At 46.0% G+C, this 22415-nt stretch overlaps 1 protein-coding gene across 4 annotated transcripts in view; it reads right to left on the bottom strand.

Annotated features, from left to right (window-relative positions):
* Window positions 1–6020: 6020 nt before the first annotated feature.
* The window catches only part of NOD1 (nucleotide binding oligomerization domain containing 1), a 175566-nt gene continuing 159171 nt past the window's right edge, over window positions 6021–22415 (bottom strand). For 2 of the 4 annotated variants that reach the window (XM_063922334.1, XM_063922339.1), the window contains 2 exons: window positions 17263–17346; window positions 6021–7470 (listed from right to left, as the gene is read on the bottom strand). In XM_063922334.1, coding sequence (XP_063778404.1) covers window positions 7389–7470; window positions 17263–17346 — 166 coding nt within the window. In that variant the 3' untranslated portion in view covers window positions 6021–7388. The other 2 variants (XM_063922335.1, XM_063922336.1) reach the window with 2 other exon arrangements.

Below are 22415 nucleotides of genomic sequence, written 5' to 3'. Positions count from 1 at the left end.
TCGGAGCCACAGTGTAAAAGGGGTGTGTCCCGAATGCTGGGACGTCCAGTCAGGGTAGACAGCGGAGACAGAGCCTCCCCTGTCATACCTCTGTAATACTCCTGAGATTTGATATAAAAATGAATAGAATAAAACAAAGCAGATATAACTTATGAACATCTGCTTTGTTTATTATAATCATCTTTATAGTTGACACTTAGCATCCCTGGAACTGCAGGGAAATGAAAGATGAGGCAGCAACAGCTCTGCCTCACCTCTGTGTAGTCAGATGGACACTGCAGTGCTTGCCGAGCTGGGGGTGGGGCCACACCACGGGCAGTAAGCTGCACAGAATCAGAGCTAATAGAGGCATGCCTCAGTGTGGGGGTGTGCCATGAGCATTGATGGACACCTTCAATGTGTCATGTGACCAGGAAGTGCAATGTACAGTAGTGTAAAGAGTAAGGATGGCCATCGGTGAGGTGTCCATTGATGGTTACCATCGATGATACCATCGACGATAACCATCAATGGTATACAAACCATCTATGGTGAACCATCGATGGTTTGCACCACTCGATGGCCACCACTGAAAGGTGTAGGCTGGTCCGCGGCCCATTGAAAAACCAGGGGCGGTGCTTAGTGGGTGTTGGGGGGGCGGTATTTGGTTATACCTTGCTATCAATGGAGAGAAACCATCTGGTTCTCCCCCATCGATGGCAAAAGTATTCTACATCGGTCATAAATCATCGATGGTCGATGGCCATCCCTAGTAAAGAGATTGGGGGGATCTATCCGAGTTGATTTTAGCTGTGCTAAATTTAGCACAGCCACGATCAGGCACTCAAACATGCGGGGGGACGCCCAGCACAGGGCTTGTCCGCCCTGCATGTCAGTGCCGCCCCCCACCCCCTGCAGAAATGCAAAAGCATCGCACAGCGGCGATGCTTTTGCATTTGAGGAGTAACTCCCGGCCAGCCGCAGGAGCTGCGTACCCCTTCGCTGCCCGGTTCGCAGCGGCTGCGTGTGACGTCACGCAGACACTGCGGCCCGCCCCCACAATGGTCTGGCCACGCCTGCATTGGCCGGACCGCGCCCCCCAAATGGCAGCTTAACGCCGCTGTCCAGCCCCCTCCCGCCCAGCGGCCGCCTCTGTCTGTCAATCAGGCAGAGGCGATCGCTAGGGAACAACCTCCTTCGGCCGTCCAGCATGCGCCGACGCATGCGCAGATCCGACCCGATCGCTGCACTAAACTGCAGCGAGCGATCGGGTCGGAATGACCCCATGGTGCTCAGTCAACAGCAGCAGCAGCAACAGGGAAAGGAAGAGAAGACACAACGATGCAGGTAGGAGAATCAATTGACACTGTGGCTTAGTGTAGTAATGGGAGAGTTACTGTGAGTAGGGGGTAAGACAGGCTCCCAGCACTCAGACCTAGCACCATGTGTGCCTCAGCCAGCCATTCACCTCACTGCACTTCACAGTTGGAATGACTATAATTAAACTGCATTGTACTCTGTAACTACAGTAGTAATGTGCCATAACATTGCCACCATGTGAAGATCTATATCTAACATACATGTTTTTATGTGTATTTCTAGGAGGTATATTGGGGAAACGATGTTGAGTTTATCTTGTACTTATGGTGAGAAGTTTACATTGTGATTGCTATTATTTGCCATGTGAATTAGAGGTGATTGCCTGGAGGGTACAGATTACATGACTTGAAATGGCTGCTGTATCCTGTATGCCAACCCCGTCCATATATTGGCAGAGTATTATTTCTTCTATCTCCTTTGCTCACCTACAGGAAATTAGCAAAAGCTGGAATCACTGTAACGCACAAAGCATGAAAGAGGCTAAACAAACGTGTTAGGTTAATCCTCTTCTTTAACACACAGAGGTAGACATTGTTCCTCTGGCGACCTCTAGATTTAAGGCATGTTGAAAACCACACAATTGTGTAACAGCATCCAAACATGACCTTTAATCAGATCTCGGAGTATCTTTACTTGGGAACTGCACACACATGGGGCGGCACATGTGCCTGCAGGCCAGAACTTTTAGGGTGTTCAACATAGGGAAGAATTTGGTGTCAGGGACTTGTTTTCTACCAGCTTCAGTCAGGACACAGGATCCATGGATATCTTTGTTATTGAACAGGATTGGACTGCGATTGAGCTGTCACCTTTGTTCCTGCAGTAACCTCTTCATCAGCAGAGACATGCAGTTTAGAGACCTCAGTGAGCCTACCATGCTGTAAGAGGGTACATTGGCAGGAAGCACCAAGATTCTACACTATTCTCCAAGTGGTCCGTGGAGATGCCACAACTATGGGGCAGATTTAACAAGTGATATTCTTGTTATCACTCATTGCAAATGTTAAATGGTGCTTCAGCCAATCAGCTCTTACTGTCTTACTGTGTTTGAAAAATGACAGGAGCTGATTGGCTAGAGCACTGTTTAACATTTGTAAAGAGTGATAAGAATATCACTTGTTAAATCTGCCCCTATATCCAATGAAACAAGCTTGGTCAGGATATGGGCTCCTGTTGTCAGCAATAATATATAGTATAGTATATTTTCTATTGTACTGATCTGTCACACTATAGTATGGAGTATACATGTGCCAGCTCCAACTCTAGTACTCCGAATCCTGACATTCACCTATAAGGGAAGTAACAGTGACTATAGATCAATCCCTACTTGACATTTTCATGGGAGAATACAGGGCCTTATTCAAGTTGGATCACTATCAAGACTGAAATTGCAATCATCTCAAAACTGCTACTGCTGAAAATCACATGTAAAGAGCTTCCCTGAATGGTAAAAAATATCCACTGATGAGATTGCAAATCTGCATTTACAGAAACTGAGTAACCATGGACAGCTCTGGTTGACCCAGGGCTACTCAGAATAATGAGGATGCAATCGCACCAGCGACATGTTTTTAATAGCAAGCGATTGCAACTGATGTCAGATACACGGGCAGAAAATGACCATGACCCGACTGCATTTTTCCAACCACTCCCCACGAATGGTAACTTCCAGCCAATCAAATTGTGATCATATTTCACTGAAGCTGCGATTGCATTTCGATCTTCAGCATGTGCAATGTGTTTGCACCGCATGCGCGGTCTGCCGATAATCACCCGATTTGCGATTTTGCAATTTAGCGATTTATGCTGAATAAGACCCACTGTCCACATTTCAGGAACAAAATATAACACAAGCCATGCATTTTGTTATACCTATTGTCGCTTTTTATGGGGCAGAGGAGTGCAAACTAAATTTCTGGGCTTTCAGTGAGTGATGAATACACCTGTACTTCTTGGTGACCTGGAAAAAGTTAACTGTTTGCAGTCCTTAGGACCGAATTTGAGAACCACTGCTCAGAGACTTCGGCCGGATTTTCATGGTACAGAAGAAATCAGTGATCCTATCCCGAATAGGACAGGCTTTAGTAGCAGCAGACATGTGACATCTGCAGGTGCTTATGTAAATGTCTTAGGTTAGAGGTTGTGGATTTATGAAGCACAATTTACATCTGGTCCAGGTCAATTATCTGAGCTATAATTTTATTTAATTTGATGCCCAATATTTTACCTTCAATAAGGAGATAGATAAGGGGCATGTACCATAGTGGTGTCTGGGAGGCATGTGGGTAGAGCTGATGGGCATGTGTGGAGATTTGAAAGCTATGTGCAAGAGTTTTGGAGCACATATGGGGTCTGAGTGCATTGTGTGCAAAGCTGGGATCTCGGGGTACATAGGGTGCTTTTGGAGCAATTGAGTGGCAATTAGTAATGAGTGATGTGACTATTTTGACGTAGTTTTCATGTTACCCCCTTAATTTCAAGAATGATAAAGTAATTCAGAGTTGATCGCAGCAGCAAATTTGTTAGCAGTTGAGCAAAACCATGTGCACTGCAGGGGGGGCAGATATAACATGTGCAGAGAGAGTTAGATTTGGGGTGTGTTCAAATTGAAATCTAAATTGCAGTGTAAAAATAAAGCAGCCAGTATTTACCCTGCACAGAAACAAAATAACCCACCCAAATCTAACTCTCTCTGCAAATGTTATATCTGCCCCCCCTCCTGCAGTGCACATGGTTTTGCCCAACTGCTAACAAATTTGCTGCTGCAATCAACTCTGAATTACCCCCGAAGTCCCTTAAAGTGTATGAGATTGCCCTTCATTGGTTGAAATGAACTGTGGGTAAGTTAGTGGAAGGCATCACTACAGATATATACCTGGGATCTAAAATATTGATGAATGTTTTGTAGTTCCCAATATTCAGTCACTGATCTTCTTTGGAGGAGGACCGCTTGCAAATTGTGCTGCCTCTGATCTAGGTAACTTTGGGAAACCTAACTTACTTCATAGATCAAATAAGAGGAAATAAGTGAGTCAGTTAGCAAACTTGTCAAGGGAACTGGAAATGTTGCAATAAATGACAGCAACTCGAAGGGTGGGAAAATACAAAGATAGAGTGGACTTGAGAGAGAGAGGTTCTGGGGCTATGAATAAGAAGGTACATACAGCTTGAATAAATTCAAATGTCTACTCTATAATCTTATTATTAGGGACAGAGAAGATTACCCTTTTTGCTGGGTACTCTTTATTTAAGAATGAATTACGTTTTATTGATGTACATTAAAAGTTATAAAGTTTCATCTCCAAGTTCACACAAGACACACAGTACAGTATAAAAAAACAGTGATTTGCAATATTGGACAGTATAGTTGTTCTGTTAATGAGACATCTGTGATTTAGTTACGTTGGTAAAATACATCATACAACATATCGTATGAACACCTTGAGAGCATATCTGTGCGGAATCAGTACTATTATCTTGTCTGTTTCTGGGTCTGGGAGAGCACTGGAGGCAGCTGCAGGGGATGTAGTGAGAAGACATAAGCGGGTTCACTACGGGTGGCCGGCGGTCGGGCTCCCGGCGACCAGCATCCCGGCGCCGGGAGCCCGACCGCCGGCTTACCGACAGCTTGGCGAGCGCAAATGAGCCCCTTGCGGGCTCGCTGCGCTCGCCACGCTACGGGCACGGTGGCGCGCTACGCGCGCCACACTATTTTATTCTCCCTCTATGGGGGTCGTGGACCCCCACGAGGGAAAATAAGTGTCGGTAAGCCGGCGGTCGGGCTCCCGGCGCCGGTATACTGAGCGCCGGGAGCCCGACCGCCGGCAAACAGAAGACCACCCGACATAAGCCAGGTCTCGTGAGGGATTTTAAAATAAATACAGATGTGTCCTCACATACTGGGCATCCATACGCCATTTGCACGAGACAGCTGGTGCGACTGAGATGAAGGAGTTTTGTATCTTATTCTACCTTAAGTTTTGCATCTTATTCACTTCGCATAATCAGCAAGAAGCTGCTCACAGTGTACCAGAGACGCTGGGCTGGCGACAGTAACCACACAGGAATTGGTTTTACACATGTACAAAGTTGCAGCACAATGGAACTTGGCATAAGGAAAAGCCACGACTGCTCACATCAGAGCCTTTTTTTTTTAAATTTTACACACATTCAGACTCAGTCGCACACAGATGTCCAAAAGTCACACACCTGATTGATCAGTGTACTCCAGCAATGTAGTTTTATCGCTTCTATGTGTTTAAAATAATGCGAATAAGATGCACATTTTGAGTGAAAAAGATGCTCAGAACGACCAGGTCTCACAGGACGGGTGTGCTGAGAGGGCTATTTGGCACAACCATAACAAAGGACACATCTGTTGAGTACAGGTGAATGCAAGCTTGTCACAAACAGCAAATAGGGAGGGGGTTGGGGAGTGGAGATATGTGGATGAGGGTGGAAGAACTGGAAGAACCAGATCCACCTTCATTTGTAAAAGACATGTCATATAGAAATACAGTATTTGATTGCATGTTGGATATACATAGTAAGTAAATTCAAGGTAAAAAGACAACTTTAAAATAGCAAATTTATTGTTATATGTAAAAAAAAAAAAAAAAAATATATATATATATATATATATACTGCAGCATGTAAGAAGAATTACTGCTAGTAAATAATGCAATGTATACATTCTATATCCAAAATATGAAGCTTATATAAAAATTGTCACATACAAATTATGCTATGTACAACAAACAGAAATATATATTTATAGTTTGCATACAAATTGTAACTTTTGATCAACATATATATTATGACTTGACCAGGCAACACAAATCTTTTCCGTCTGTATTCCTTCAGTAACAGTCTGTGACCTATTCATGACATAAAATGTTTTTTAAAACTTGCAGCACTCACTCTAAAGAAGGACTGCTTTATCCAGGTAGTGAGCTTGATGTTTGCAAGTAAAAGACAGTGGCCCTCATTCCGAGTTGTTCGCTCGTTCTTTTTCATCGCATCGCAGTGAAAATCCGCTTAGTACGCATGCGCAATGTTCGCACTGCGACTGCGCCAAATAACTTTACTATGAAGAAAGTATTTTTACTCACGGCTTTTTCTTCGCTCCGGCGATCGTAATGTGATTGACAGGAAATGGGTGTTACTGGGCGGAAACACGGCGTTTCAGGGGCGTGTGGCTGAAAACGCTACCGTTTCCGGAAAAAACGCAGGAGTGGCCGGGGAAACGGTGGGAGTGCCTGGGCGAACGCTGGGTGTGTTTGTGACGTCAACCAGGAACGACAAGCACTGAAATGATCGCACAGGCAGAGTAAGTCTGGAGCTACTCTGAAACTGCTAAGTAGTTAGTAATCGCAATATTGCGAATACATCGGTCGCAATTTTAAGAAGCTAAGATTCACTCCCAGTAGGCGGCGGCTTAGCGTGTGTAACTCTGCTAAATTCGCCTTGCGACCGATCAACTCGGAATGAGGGCCAGTATGCAGTAGTGGACATATTTAACTAAGCACAAACACTCCAGTAATTTCATGGGTTAGTCAGACCAGCAATGCACAATACATGTATATACTAATGTATAATAGTGGCTTTATTTGCCGTTTTAAGGTGATATACAAAAAGAACTATTATTCTTTCTGTCGTCTGTCTACATAGCCAATCTACATTCATTTGTGGGCACATTTGTTTTTTTATTTATTTACAAACTAAATGTAAAAAAAACCTACTCCTGACTCAGCAATAAAGCACGTGGATTGTTCCTCTCAGTAGAAAATAACCATCAACTTCACTTATTTATTGTTCTGTCCTTCAAATGTATAAACATGAGTCTTTGTTTTCACACAGAAACCGTATGTCTGAGAATATTGCTTTACTATTCGCTGCATGTTTGCGATATCAGCAACGTGTTATATAAAACAGAGTGTTACACAGGACTGTGTATTACTCAGGGCTGAGAGGGTAAATGTTCCTCAGCTCAATCAGGTTGATGTTCATATATTTCCAAATCTTCAGCATTACTGGATTTTGTTGAAGAAGATCCGGGAGTTTTTTTGAAAAGGTTCATTCTCATCAGGTATAAGTGGGTTTCCATGTAAACTGGGGGGAGGGGAAACCATGAGAAAAAGTTATAGTACTGTACATTATATTTAATTTTTTCCCCAGAACATTTTTATTTTGCTACAGAATAAATAACATAACAGGAAAAGTGAGAAACAAAAAACAGTAGATGACATACACAGATCTTGCGCAGGACCTGTTTTTGGCCAGATCAACACATAGGACTCGTGGACACTCGCTCAGGTTAGAGGAGAGGAGATTCCGCACAATACGTCATAAAGGCTTTTTCACGGTAAGGACAATACGTGTTTGGAATTCCCTGCCTGAGGGAGTTGTAATGGCGGAATCTGTCAACACCTTTAAGAATGGGTTAGATAAATTCCTCATGGATAAGGATATCCAGGGTTATGGTGCATAGTCATGCATTATAGTTACTACAAAAGGGGATAAAATGTAACGGCTGACAGCAGCATCAGTCATAATTTTAGACAAATCTTCGTGCATAGGAGACCACAAATAGGTTGAACTCGATGGACAATTGTCTTTTTTCAACCACAGAAACTATGTTACATATGAACTACATCAAGACTGCAGGAGATAGAAGTCCTGGAACAGTAAAGGGGGCCAATAGTTTCCACATTTCCCAATACAGTCACACTTTGTATATCAAGCAAAACATAAAAAACTTAGAGGTCAATTCTTATAAAATTTTCAAACTAAATAAAACTAGTTAATAATAACAATGCTTACCACTGGTCACAGGGTGAAGATCCACCCATAAAGCCAGTACAGATATAGAAACAGGATGGCGTGACTAAAAGAGAGGGGATGTGAGAGTAAGGAAAGGGACGTTTTAAAGAATTATTGGAATGTTGTCTGCTAATAGTTGGTATGAAGACCATTTAATGAGTTGGTAACAAATGCCTATAGTATTTAGTTGAGTGTGGAAGAGTATAAATGTTTTTCTCCCAACATTGAAAAAACGCAGGTGTCAATAATGCTTTATTGTCTGTGGTTTCCACCAGTCAATATTGAACAGCCAATGAAGTCAAGTTGTAGCTAATTATGGTACAGTAACATGATCCCACTGTTGATTCAATCAGATGTTTTTTTGAGAAATTGTTTAATTCATTTTAAAGATTATCAGTAAAAAGCAATACAGACAATACAGGCGTACAGCAGCTGTACACACTGAAAGCGAACAACAAGAAAAAGAATACAACATAAATGTGTAAACAAACATAGTATGAATGATTATCCAAGAAGAATATCAAACACTGTAAATCAGAGTTATAAAATCATTCACAAAATACCAATATAAGAGTAAATAAGCCAAAAAACACACAGCAAATACTGATACACACACAAAAAAAGAAAAAGACATAAGAATGGAAATGGGGAATAGGACAGGAGGGGAGAGGGTTTGGCCGGTCGGACCTAGCTGCCTGAAGCGGTTGAGCGACCATATATTAAATTCAGCCCCAAAGTGTACTGTCCAGGGAGTCAAAGTTTTGATAAAATGACCCGGGGTGTCGTGTATTACTGCCGTGATGCGTTCCAGCCTGTAACTATGCCAAATAGCATTGATAGTGGCAGTTAGTGTAGGAGGTGATACCGATTTCCAGTTAGCCGCAACTTGGCACTTGGCTGTATTCAGGATGTGTTTGACTAACTTCTGTTGCTGGTGAGAAACCTGAGGAAAAGGGCGGGAAAGCAGAGTATACAAAGGCGAGTTCAGGATACAAATACCAAGAATATCTGAAATAAGTTTGTGAATTTTAGTCCAGTAACGTTGGACCACCAAATATGCAGCAGGGTTCCACGTTGAACACATAGCCTCCAACACCTATCCGAGCAGGAGGGGTAGAATGAGTGGAGTCGCGCAGGTACTAAGTACCAGTGATAGTATATCTTGTAGGAATTTTCTTTGATTCGAACAGATATAGAACTTTTGGAAATTTCTATTCTAATATCAAACCATTCCTCGATAGTCAGAGTCTCACCCACATCTCGTTCCCATGCTATTTCATGAGTTTCTTTTTGCGGCATATTATGAGTAGGTAGAATTTGATATATAGTGGACAGCAGGGCTTTAGTCGAGTGGTAAAATTGACATAATGATTCAAAACTTGATTTATCTCTCATAGGGGTTTGTTTGAGAAGATAGTTATAAAAGTGACGCAGCTGCAAAAATTGATAAAAATAAGATTTGACTTACCGGTAAATCTATTTCTCGTAGTCCGTAGTGGATGCTGGGGACTCCGTAAGGACCATGAGGAATAGACGGGCTCCGCAGGAGACTGGGCACTTTAAGAAAGAATTTGGATACTGGTGTGCTCTGGCTCCTCCCTCTATGTCCCTCCTCCAGACCTCAGTTAGAGAAACTGTGCCCGGAAGAGCTGACAGTACAAGGAAAGGATTTTGGAATCCAGGGCAAGACTCATACCAGTCACACCAATCACACCGTATAACCTGTGATAAACTTACCCAGTTAACAGTATGAACAACAACGGAGCATCAGATCAACCCTGATGCAACCAAACATAACCCTTATTTAAGCAATAACTATATACAAGTATTGCAGAAGAAGTCCGCATTTGGGACGGGCGCCCAGCATCCACTACGGACTACGAGAAATAGATTTACCGGTAAGTAAAATCTTATTTTCTCTAACGTCCTAGTGGATGCTGGGGACTCCGTAAGGACCATGGGGATTATACCAAAGCTCCTAAACGGGCGGGAGAGTGCGGATGACTCTGCAGCACCGAATGAGCAAACACAAGGTCCTCCTCAGCCAGGGTATCAAACTTGTAAAACTTTACAAAAGTGTTCGAACCTGACCAAGTAGCCGCTCGGCAAAGCTGTAATGCCGAGACCCCTCGGGCAGCCGCCCAAGAAGAGCCCACCTTCCTTGTGGAGTGGGCTTTTACTGATTTTGGAAACGGCAATCCAGCCGTAGAATGAGCCTGCTGAATCGTGTTACAGATCCAGCGAGCAATAGTTTGCTTTGAAGCAGGAGCACCCAGCTTGTTGGGTGCATACAGGATAAACAGCGACTCAGTTTTCCTGACTCTAGCCGTTCTGGCTACATAAACCTTCAAAGCCCTGACCACATCTAGTAACTCGGAATCCTCCAAGTCACGAGTAGCCACAGGCACCACAATAGGTTGGTCCACTTTTGGCAGAAATTGTGGACGGGTCCGCAATTCTGCCCTGTCCATATGGAAAACCAGATAGGGGCTTTTATGTGACAAAGTCGCTAATTCTGACACACGCCTAGCTGAAGCCAAGGCTAATAGCATGACCACCTTCCACGTGAGAAATTTTAACTCCACGGTTTCGAGTGGCTCAAACCAGTGTGACTTCAGGAAACTCAACACCACGTCAAGATCCCAAGGTGCCACTGGAGGCACAAAAGGAGGCTGAATATGCAGCACTCCCTTTACAAACGTCTGGACTTCAGGAAGAGAAGCCAGTTCTTTTTGAAAGATAATGGATAGGGCCGAAATCTGGACCTTAATGGAACCCAATTTTAGGCCCAAAGTCACTCCCGACTGTAGGAAGTGAAGGAACTGGACCAGCTGGAATTCCTCCGTAGGGGCATTCCTGGCCTCACACCAAGCAACATATTTTCGCCATATACGGTGATAATGTTTAGCCGTCACGTCCTTCCTAGCCTTTATTAGCGTAGGAATAACCTCATCCGGAATGCCTTTTTCTGCTAGGATCCAGCGTTCAACCGCCATGCTGTCAAACGCAGCCGCGGTAAGTCTTGGAACAGACAGGGCCCCTGTTGCAACAGGTCCTGTCTTAGAGGCAGAGGCCATGGGTCCTCTGTGAGCATTTCTTGCAGCTCTGGATACCAAGTCCTTCTTGGCCAATCCAGAACAATGAGTATTGTTCTCACTCCTCTTTTTCTTTTTATGAGAGGAAGAGGAGGAAATACATAAACCGACTGGAACACCCACGGTGTCACTAGTGCGTCTACAGCTATCGCCTGAGGGTCTCTTGACCTGGCGCAATACCTCTGTAGCTTTTTGTTGAGGCGGGATGCCATCATGTCCACCTGTGGCAGTTCCCACCGACTTGCAATCTGCGCGAAGACTTCTTGATGAAGTCCCCACTCTCCCGGGTGGAGGTCGTGCCTGCTAAGGAAGTCTGCTTCCCAGTTGTCCACTCCCGGAATGAACACTGCTGACAGTGCTCTTACGTGATTCTCCGCCCAGCGAATAATTCTGGTGGCTTCCGCCATCGCCACCCTGCTCCTTGTGCCGCCTTGGCGGTTTACATGAGCCACTGCGGTAATGTTGTCTGACTGAATCAGCACCGATTGGTCACGAAGCAGGGTCTCCACTTGACTTAGGGCGTTGTATATGGCCCTTAGTTCCAGGATATTGATGTGAAGGCAAGTCTCCTGACTTGACAACAGACCTTGGAAATTTCTTCCCTGTGTGACTGCCCCCCACCCTCGGAGGCTTGCATCCGTGGTCACCAGGACCCAGTCCTGAATGCCGAATCTGCGGCCCTCGAGAAGGTGAGCACTCTGCAGCCACCACAGAAGAGACACCCTGGCCCTGGGGGATAGGGTGATCAGCCGATGCATCTGTAGATGTGATCCGGACCACTTGTCCAACAGATCCCATTGAAAGGTCCTCGCATGGAACCTGCCAAAGGGAATGGCCTCGTATGATGCCACCATCTTTCCCAGGACTCGCGTGCAGTGATGCACCGACACCTGTTTTGGTTTTAAGAGGTCTCTGACCAGTGTCATGAGTTCCTGAGCCTTCTCCGTCGGGAGAAAAACCTTCTTCTGGTCTGTGTCCAGAATCATGCCCAGGAAGGGCAGACGCGTCGTAGGAATCAGCTGCGACTTTGGAATATTTAGAATCCAGCCGTGCTGTTGTAACATTTCCGAGAGCGTGCTACGCTGATCAGCAACTGCTCTCTGGACCTCGCCTTTATGAGGAGATCGTCCAAGTATGGGATAATTGTGATCCCTTGCTTTCGCAGGAGCACCATCATTTCCGCCATTACCTTGGTAAAAATTCTCGGTGCCGTGGAGAGACCAAACGGCAACGTCTGGAATTGGTAATGACAATCCTGTACCACAAATCTGAGGTACGCCTGATGAGGTGGATAAATGGGGACATGAAGGTATGCATCCTTTATGTCCAGAGACACCATAAAATCCCCCCTTCCAGGCTTGCGATGACCGCTCTGAGCGATTCCATCTTGAACTTGAACCTTTTCAGGTATATGTTCAGGGATTTTAAATTCAATATGGGTCTGATCGAACCGTCCGGTTTCGGAACCACAAACATGGTCGAATAATAACCCTGTCCTTGTTGAAGGAGGGGAACCTTGACCACCACCTGCTGAAGATACAATTTGTGAATTGCAGCTAACACAATTTCCCTCTCTACGGGGGAAGCTGGCAGGGCCGATTTGAGGTATCGTGAGGGGGCATCTCTTCGAATTCCAGCTTGTATCCCTGAGACACAATCTCTATTACCCAGGGATCCACCTGGGAGTGAACCCACTTGTGGCTGAAATTTCGGAGATGCGCCCCTACCGGGCCTAGCTCCGCCTGTGGAGCCCCAGCGTCATGCGGTGGATTTAGTAGAAGCCGGGGAGGACTTCTGTTCCTGGGAACTAGCTGTGTTGTGCAGCTTCTTTCCTCTACCCTTGCCTCTGGCAAGAAAGGACGCACCTCGGACTTTCTTGCCTTTTTGTGAACGAAAGGACTGCATTTGGTAATACGGTGCTTTCTTAGGTTGTGAGGGAACATATGGCAAAAAATTTGACTTTCCAGCAGTAGCTGTGGAGACCAGGTCCGAGAGACCCTCCCCAAACAATTCCTCACCCTTGTAAGGTAAAACCTCCATGTGCCTTTTTGAGTTGGCATCGCCTGTCCATTGCCGAGTCCACAGGACCCTTCTGGCAGAAATCGACATTGTATTTATTCTAGAGCCCAGTAGGCTAATGTCTCTTTGAGCATCTCTCATATACAGGACAGCGTCTTTTATATGCTCCAGGGTCATTAATATAGTATCCTTGTCTAAGGTATCCAGATCCTCAGATAAGGTATCCGTCCATGCTGCTACAGCACTAAACACCGAGGCCGACGCAATTGCCGGCCTTAGTAAGGTACCTGAATGTGTGTAAATGGACTTCAGGGTACCCTCTTGCTTTCTATCCTCAGCATCTTTTAGGGTGGCCGTATCCTGTGACGGCAGGGCTACCCTCTTGGATAAGCGTGTTAGAGCTTTGTCCACCCTAGGGGAGGATTCCCAGCGTAACCTGTCCGTTGGCGGGAAAGGATACGCCATAAGCATCCGTTTGGAAATCTGCAGTTTTTTATCTGGAGATTCCCAAGCCTTTTCACATAACTCATTTAGCTCATGTGAAGAGGGGAAGGTCACCACCTGCCTTTTTTCCCCATACATATGAACCTTCTTGTCAGGGACTGGGGTTTCCTCTGTGATGTGAAACACCTCCTTCATTGCTATAATCATATAACGTATAGCTTTAGCCAATTTAGGCTGTAACTTTGCATCATCATAGCCGACACTGGAGTCAGACTCCGTGTCGGTATCTGTGTCAACAATTTGGGATAGTGGGCGCTTCTGAGACCCCGACGGCCTCTGCGACATAGGATCAGGCATGGGCTGCGACCCCGACTGTCCTAAGGTCTCAACTTTATCCGACCTTTTATGCAAGGAATTAACATTATCATTTAAAACCTTCCACATATCCATCCAATCAGGTGTCGGCGCCGTCGGCGGCGACCCCACATTCATTTGCTACCGCTCTGCTTCCACATAGCCTTCCTCGTCAAACATGTCGACACAAGCGTACCGACACACCACACACATACAGGGGATGCTCTTTTTGAAGACAGCTCCCCCACAAGGCCCTTTGGAGAGACAGAGATAGAGTATGCCAGCATACACCCCAGCGCTATATGTCCCAGGAATCACACAGTAACTTAGTGTTAACCCAGTAGCTGCTGTATATAAAGCTTTTGCGCCTAATTTATGTGCCCCCCCCTCTCTTTTTACCCTCTTCTACCGTGTTTCTGCAGGGGAGAGCCTGGGGAGCTTCCTCTCAGCGGAGCTGTGGAGAGAAAATGGCGCTGGTGAGTGCTGAGGAGGAAGCCCCGCCCCCTCAGCGGCGGGCTTCTGTCCCGCGTTTCTGTGTAAAATAATGGCGGGGGCTCATGCATATATACAGTGCCCAACTGTATATATGCTCACTTTTTGCCAAGAGGTTCCTAATTGCTACCCAGGGCGCCCCCCCCTGCGCCCTGCACCCTACAGTGACCGGAGTATGTGGGTTTAATGTGGGAGCAATGGCGCACAGCTGCAGTGCTGTGCGCTACCTCAGTTTGAAGACTGGAGTCTTCTGCTGCCGATTTTGAAGTCTTCTTGCTTCTGTCACCGGCTTCTGTCTTCCGGCTCTGCGAGGGGGACGGCGGCGCGGCTCCGGGATCGGACGACAAAGGGTGAGATCCTGTGTACGATCCCTCTGGAGCTAATGGTGTCCAGTAGCCTAAGAAGCAGGACCTAACTTCAGTGAGTAGGGCTGCTTCTCTCCCCTCAGTCCCACGATGCAGAGAGTCTGTTGCCAGCAGATCTCTCTGAAAATAAAAAACCTAACAAAACACTTTCTTATAGCAAGCTCAGGAGAGCTCACTGAACAGCACCCAGCTCGTCCGGGCACAGATTCAAACTGAGGTCTGGAGGAGGGACATAGAGGGAGGAGCCAGAGCACACCAGTATCCAAATTCTTTCTTAAAGTGCCCTGTCTCCTGCGGAGCCCGTCTATTCCCCATGGTCCTTACGGAGTCCCCAGCATCCACTAGGACGTTAGAGAAAAATACTGAGTGAGGAAGAGTAAAGCGTAACTGTAGATCGTCAAATTCCGGGAATGAGTGTAGGGGTACAATATCTAACGGGAAGGGGATATTATTGTTAGTACAAGAAACAAATGCATGATGAGTTGTACCCGGAGGGAAGGTAGGGTTGTTCCATAATGGAGTGAGAAGGGGATGGAAAGAACAGAGCTGATATAGCCGAGAACAAAGGGTCCCATATAGATAGAGTAAATCGTATGGTAGGTAATAAGGAGGTGGTGGGAGGGCGGTGTTTCGGCGACACCATAGAAGGCTGTATGAGGAATACATCTGAAGAGATGTAGCTTCCAGATGTGTCCAGACTCTTTAGCCTGGAGGAGCATGTCAGAGAACACATGTAGTTAAGTGAGTAGGTCTATAATATCTAAGAAGGTCAGGGACACCTAAACCGCCCATCGATCTGTGTTTTTGTAAAATTCGCATTTTTACCCTGGGTTTTTTCCCTGCCCAAATAAAGTTGGAGATGTCAATTTGTAGATTTGAGAATTTTGACGGGGATGTGAACTTGGAGGGTCTGCCATAGGTATAGCAGACGTGGTAATAAGGTCATCTTAATCGCAGTCATGCGTCCGAACCAAGACAGATAACATTTGTTCCAATTAGCGAGATCTGTTTTTATAGAAGAGAACAATCTTGGAAAATTGGCTGCGTATAGACCAGAGTAAGATTTAGTTAAGTATATGCCCAGATATTTGAGTTTGTCAGTCTGCCATTTAAATGGGAAAGAAGATTGCAATATTCGGAGATACGAGTTTGGGATATGAAGGGATAATATTTCAGTTTTGTCTGAATTAATATTATAATTCAAAAGGTGACTGTAGGTAGTGATTTCTTCTAACAGATTTGGGAATGAAACACAAGGATCAGTTAAGGTCAGGATAACGTCATCAGCGTATAGTGCAATTTTGTGATTTTGGGTGGTCATTCCGAGTTGTTCGCTCGCAAGCTGCTTTTAGCAGCATTGCACACGCTAAGCCGCCGCCTACTGGGAGTGAATCTTAGCTTCTTAAAATTGCGAACGAAAGATTCGCATTATTGCGAAAATACATCTCTGTGCAGTTTCTGAGTAGCTCGAGACTTACTCGGCATCTGCGATCAGTTCAGTGCTTGTCGTTCCTGGTTTGACGTCACAAACACACCCAGCGTTCGGCCAGACACTCCTCCGTTTCTCCAGCCACTCCCGCGTTTTTCCCAGAAACGGTAGCGTTTTTTCACACACACCCAGAAAACGGCCAGTTTCCGCCCAGAAACACCCACTTCCTATCAATCACATTACGATCACCAGAACGAAGAAAAAACCGTGAGTAAACTTCCTAACTGCATAGCAAATTTACTTGGCGCAGTCGCAGTGCGGACATTGCGCATGCGCACTAAGCGGAAAATCGCTGCGATGCAAAGAAATTTACCGAGCGAACAACTCGGAATGACCCCCTTGGTTACCCACTGTAATACCCAATATATTTTGGATTAGACGAATTTTGGCTGCTAGCGGCTCCATAACTAATAGGAAGGGAATCGGAAGATAAGCCATTGACTAGAATAGAGGCTGAAGGATTGCGATAGAGTGAAGCGACACCCCTATAGAAGGCTCCATGTAAACCCATATTAACAAGGGTTTGTTGTATAAAAGGCCAAACCACTCTATGGAAGGCCTTTTCTGCATCTAGGGCTACCACCAGGGCAGATAAGGACTTGTCACGCGTAAGGTGAATAAGTTCAATAAGGCATCTAGTATTGTCTGTGGGGACAAAGCCGACTTGTTCTGAATGAATTAAGGAGGGCAAGAGGGGAGCAAGTCTGTTATCCAAAATTTTTGCGAAGAGTTTCAAGTCAACATTTAAAAGCGAGATGGGTCTAGAGTTAGAAAATGTCCATTTACAGTACGGTGTCATCAATATTTGTTCAGCACTTCTTACCAAATCTCCTCCAAAGTCATGTTATAGTCCAGGGCTTCTGCCAGGAGGTTGGCTCCATGGTTCGTGATGTTATTCTGTACCAGCCTGCGATAAACAGATAACTGCCATTTATTATGTCTATTTTTTATGTGGAAAAACAAACAACCATGACAATTAACAGTGTGGTTTGCACACATCAATGAAGAGGTCTGTTTACTAAGCCTTGGATGGAGATAAAGTGGATTGAGATAAAGTCCCAGCCAACCAGCTCCTAACTGTTATTTTTCAAACACAGCCTGCTACATGGCAGGAGCTGATTGGCTGGTACTTTATCTCCGTCAACTTTACCTCCATGCAAGGCTCAGTAAATAGACGCCTAAATCACTTATGCATTGGGGTGCCCACCTGCTGCCTACACAAAGCACTGAGATGCAACTCTTGTGGGCTGAATTAGTACTCATAAGAATGCAGGCTTTGTGTGAGGATGGTAGGGGCACTGTAAGTTCAACATTCTCTATGAAAAACAGAGTTCCTCTTTTCTGGTCTGTGCACAAATATTATACTTCCTCACAACTATTTCTAACACTTTGTGTTTGAGTAGTTATTTCTCTAACGTCCTAGGGGATACTGGGATGGAATTCGCACCATGGGTATAGTCTGTATGCTCTAATTTTGAATGTAACATTATTGGCTAAAGATGATTGATTCTGACATCTGTAGCTCATTGCATTGTATGTGTTGTCACAATCTGATATAAAACAATCATAATTGAGTAATGGGATTGATGTGTTTATGGTCGTCATTCGCCACGTTGGTGTAATATGTAACCAGTTCAAGTGAGAAAAAATAGGAATTTAATACCTACCGGTAATTCCTTTTCTTGTAGTCCGTAGGAGATACTGGGATGGAATTAGTACCATGGGTATAGATCGGGTCCATTGGAGCCTGGCACTTTAAGAAATCATTAGTGTGCTGGCTCCTTCCCTCTATGCCCCTCCACCAGACTCAGTTTAGAAAAATGTGCCCAAGGAGCTGGGTGCATTCCTCTGGAACTCCAGAGATTTTTCTTCAAACTTTTATTTAGTTTATTATTTTCAGGCAGCACTGTTTGGAAACCAGTCTGCCTGCATCGTGGGGGGAGGGGAGACAGAACCAACCTCCTATATAGGGTTAATGGTTCGTATCCCTGCTGACAGGACATTAAGCTCCTGAGGCGCTGTTTCACATGCCCCAGAGTGTGCGCACACACCGGCAGCATGCCGCCACCCCTAACAGATGCCGAAGACGCGGTGCAGTGAGTACTAACACCAGGGTCAAGGTTATCGGGTCCCCGGTGACAATGGCGGCATAAGGGCGCGGCGTTCATTCGGCTCTCGGGCTGCGGTGCCCGCTGTGGACCCCACACTGGCGCTGAGTGAAGGGGGTTATTAAACTCCTTTTTTCACGATATACACATATATACAGCCAGTATAATCTGTTAGGGGCCGCGCGCCATTGAGGAGGTGGGGCTTCCCGGGGTGCGGGACCAGAGGCTGTAAGGTGCCATTTCCTGCTGCTGCTAAATGCCAGGCTGCATGCTTGAGCTGCTTCTCCACAGACCCCGCTGAATCACCAATTGTACTGGAACCAGGGGGCTTTACAGTGAGGGGGATGGGGGGAGAGCATATAGGCTATTATAACACAGCTACCTTACTAAAGATATATATTATTACCCAGCGGAGCACTGCTTTGCCTGAGATATTGTGTGCTGGTCCCAATCCTCTGTCACTCCATACAAACTTTCTGGGTTTGTTGTGCTGTTTCAATTTCTGCGTTGTCACTGCACTGTGTAAATTCACTTAACTCTTTGTTTTTATGAAAATAAGAATGTCTGGGAAAAAGGCTGTGTCCCTCATGTAACACTAAGTTTTCCCGTTCTCCAGGGGGTTCTCTCCTGTGTACCCAGTGTTCTCTACCCTCACAAGGTAGTAGTGTGCAGGAACCTGAATGGTTAGAATCCTTCAAGGGCATGATTACTAATATTAATACAGAGTTGGCTACTGCCAGACTGGAAAGGCAGACCCTTAAAAAAAATCTGTAGATGATTTTTTGATCAAGGCTGCTGACCACAGGCAGGCTCCTCAGCACCCCCTGTTGGTCTCTCATAAACACACACTCCCGCAGGTGCTCCAGTCTGACTTTGATACCGACATGCCAGATCTGGATGAGGGAGAAGTGGTTATGGAAGGTGACAATACTCTCTCAGGGTGTTGAGGCTCTGATTTATTCTATTAGGGAAGTCCTCAACATACCGGACACGGAGACAGAGCCTGAGGAGGAATTGTTTTTTAATATGAAACCAAAATCCTCTGCCACCTTCCCTGTCTCCAAGGAATTAAACTCCCTCTTTAGAGAGGCGTGGGTCAATCCCGACAAAAAAAATCCAGACTTCCAAATGATTGCTGAATTCTTTTCCTTTTCCACCTGAGGATAGGAAAGTGTGGGAAAATCCCCCGTGCGTGAATACTTGAGTTTCCAGGCTGTCACGTAAGATTGTACTGCCTGTACCTGGGGCTCTCTCTCTCAAAGACCCAGCAGACCGCAAAATTGAGATTGCTCTCAAATCACTATATACAGCGGTGGGCGTAGCACAAAGGCCCACTATAGCTTGCGGCTGGATTACTAGGGCCATGGTAAAATGGTCTGAGAATATAATTGAGGGGTTTCACACTACCTCAAGAGGAGATCCTGACTCTACTGCATCATATCCAGGATGCTGCAAATTTTATGAATGAGACAATTAAAGAAATAGGCCTCATCAATGGCCGTGCCACTGTGATGGCGGTCTCGGCTCGCAGGGCTCTGTGTCTGTGACAATGGTCAGCGGATGCCGATTCCAAGAAAGGCGTGGAGAATCTTCCTTTTACAGGCGAGGCCTTGTTTGGGGAGGAACTGAACAAGTGGATTTCTCAGGCGACGGCTGTGCCTCCTGCTAGACGTCCCTACCCTGGGCCCACTCTGCAATCCTTTCGTGTGGCCAGATTTAGAGGCAGAGACAGAGGTGCCTCAAATGCTGCCAGAGGAAACCGAGGTAAGTCTCGTAAACCAGCGGCTGCTGGATCAGGTCTCTGGATCCTCCTACACTAAGCCCTCCGCGTGAAGGTTGGCCCCAGCAGCAAGGCGAATTTCTGGTGGGTGCTCGCCTTCAACACTTCACCCATGTGTGGGCAAACTCCTGCCGGGACTCTTGGGTGAGGGACCTCAAATTCCAAGGGTACGGTTGTAATATCAAGCACTACCTCCTCTCCTCTGAGACACGCTGTCTCAGAAGGTATTTCTCCCAATGGACAAGACCTTGACTATCCAGGCTATGGTACACTCGGTGCTCAGACCCTGCAAGATCTCCATTCATCTTTGCATCCACCTTTTAGGCAAGATGGTGGCCTCCTATGAGGCAATCCAGTATGGCAGATTTCATGCCCGTCTGTTTCAGCTGAATCTGCTGGACAAGTGGTCAGGCTCTCACCTGCACCAGAGTATAGCTCTGTCGCCAAAAGCTCGGATCTCCCTGTTATGGTGGCTTCTAGTCTCGTACCTTGTGAAGGTTTGGCTTTTCAGTACCCAATCTTGGACAACGGATGCCAGACTCCAAGGTTGGGGGGCCGTGACCCAGGGGGCTTAGTTCTAGGGGAGGTGGTCGAGTCAGGAATCTGCGCTCCCGATAAATGTTCTGGATCTCAGGGCAATTTACAATGCTCTTCTGCAGGCCTCCTATCTTCTCCGAAATAAGGCCATTCAGGTACAGTCGGACAAGGCCATGTTGGTGGCATACATAAAACAACAGGGAGGAACAAGAAGCAGGGCCGCAATGAGAGAGGTGTCATGAATACTCCTCTGAGCGGAAGCCAACGCAAGGGCCATCTCAGTCATATTCACTCCAAGCATGGATAATTGGGAAGCAGACTCTCAGCAGGCACGACCTCCATACGGGGGAATGGGGCCTTCACCCTCAGGTGTTTCAACAACTGGTTCACCGGTGGGGCTGTCCGCAAATAGACCTGATGGCTTCTTGTCTCAACAAGAAGCTGAGTCGTTACTGTTCAAGAACGAGGGATCCGCAGGCTGCAGCAGTGGACGCTCTGACGACACCATGGACTTTCCAGTTTGTGAACCTGTTTCCTCCAATCCTTCTCATTCCCACAGTTCTAAAAAGACTCAGGAGGGAATGCGTTCAGGCAATTCTGATTGCCCCGGGTTGGCCTTGATGGGCCTGGTACGCAGACCTCCTGACCATGTCTCTGGAGGAGCATTGGCCTCAGGGACCTTCTTCTATCCAGACTTACTGAGGCTATGTTTGACGGCTTGGAAGTTGAGAGGGCGATTCTAGCCAGGAAAGGTCTTCCCTCCAATGTTATTTCGATTATGGTCCAGGCCCGTAAGGTGGTTACGTCCAAACATTACCAACGTATCTGGAAGAAATGTGTTTCTTGGTGTGAAGGTAGAAAATATTCTCCTGTGGATTTTCAACTTGGCCGTTTTCTGCTTTTCCTGCAAGCAGGAGTGGATATGGTTAGGCTCCACAAAGGTCAGATTTCGGCTCTCTCCATCTTCTTCCAGAATCAGCTGGCAGTACTTCCAGAAGTACAGACATTCCTGAAGGGTGTTCTTTGCATTCAGCCTCCCTTTGTCCCTCGTTCGGCTCCGTGGGATCTCAATGTGGTCTTGACCTTTCTCCAGTCGTACGGATTTGAACCCTTACACAGGGTGGACATGAAATATCTTACTTGGAAGACAGTCATGTTACTGGCTTTGGCATCTGCAAGAAGTGTGTCAGAATTGGGGGCCTTATCTTGTAAAAGCCCGTAATTGATATTTCACGAGGATAGGCCGGAGCTCAGGACTCGCCCGCAGTTATTGCCGAAAGTGGTATCGGCCTTTCACATTAATCAACCGATAGTGGTTTCGATACTGTCTGACACGTCGGTTGCTTCAAAGTCCTTGGACATTGTGAGAACTTTGCGGATTTACATCAAGAGGACGGCTCGTCACAGGAAGTCTGATTCGCTGTTTGTCCTTTATGACCCTACCAAGATTGGATGTCCTGCTTCTAAGCAGTCAATTACTCGTTGGCTCAGGTTGACCATTCAACAGGCCTATTCTTCGTCAGCTTTGCCGCTGCAGAGTTCTATTCAGGC

The sequence above is a fragment of the Pseudophryne corroboree genome, chromosome 5 (assembly GCF_028390025.1).
Source record: "Pseudophryne corroboree isolate aPseCor3 chromosome 5, aPseCor3.hap2, whole genome shotgun sequence".
In the NCBI taxonomy this organism is placed as follows: domain Eukaryota; kingdom Metazoa; phylum Chordata; class Amphibia; order Anura; family Myobatrachidae; genus Pseudophryne; species Pseudophryne corroboree.
The sequence above is the reverse complement of the archived record's forward strand: the minus strand, read 5'-3'. Positions and strand labels throughout refer to the sequence as shown.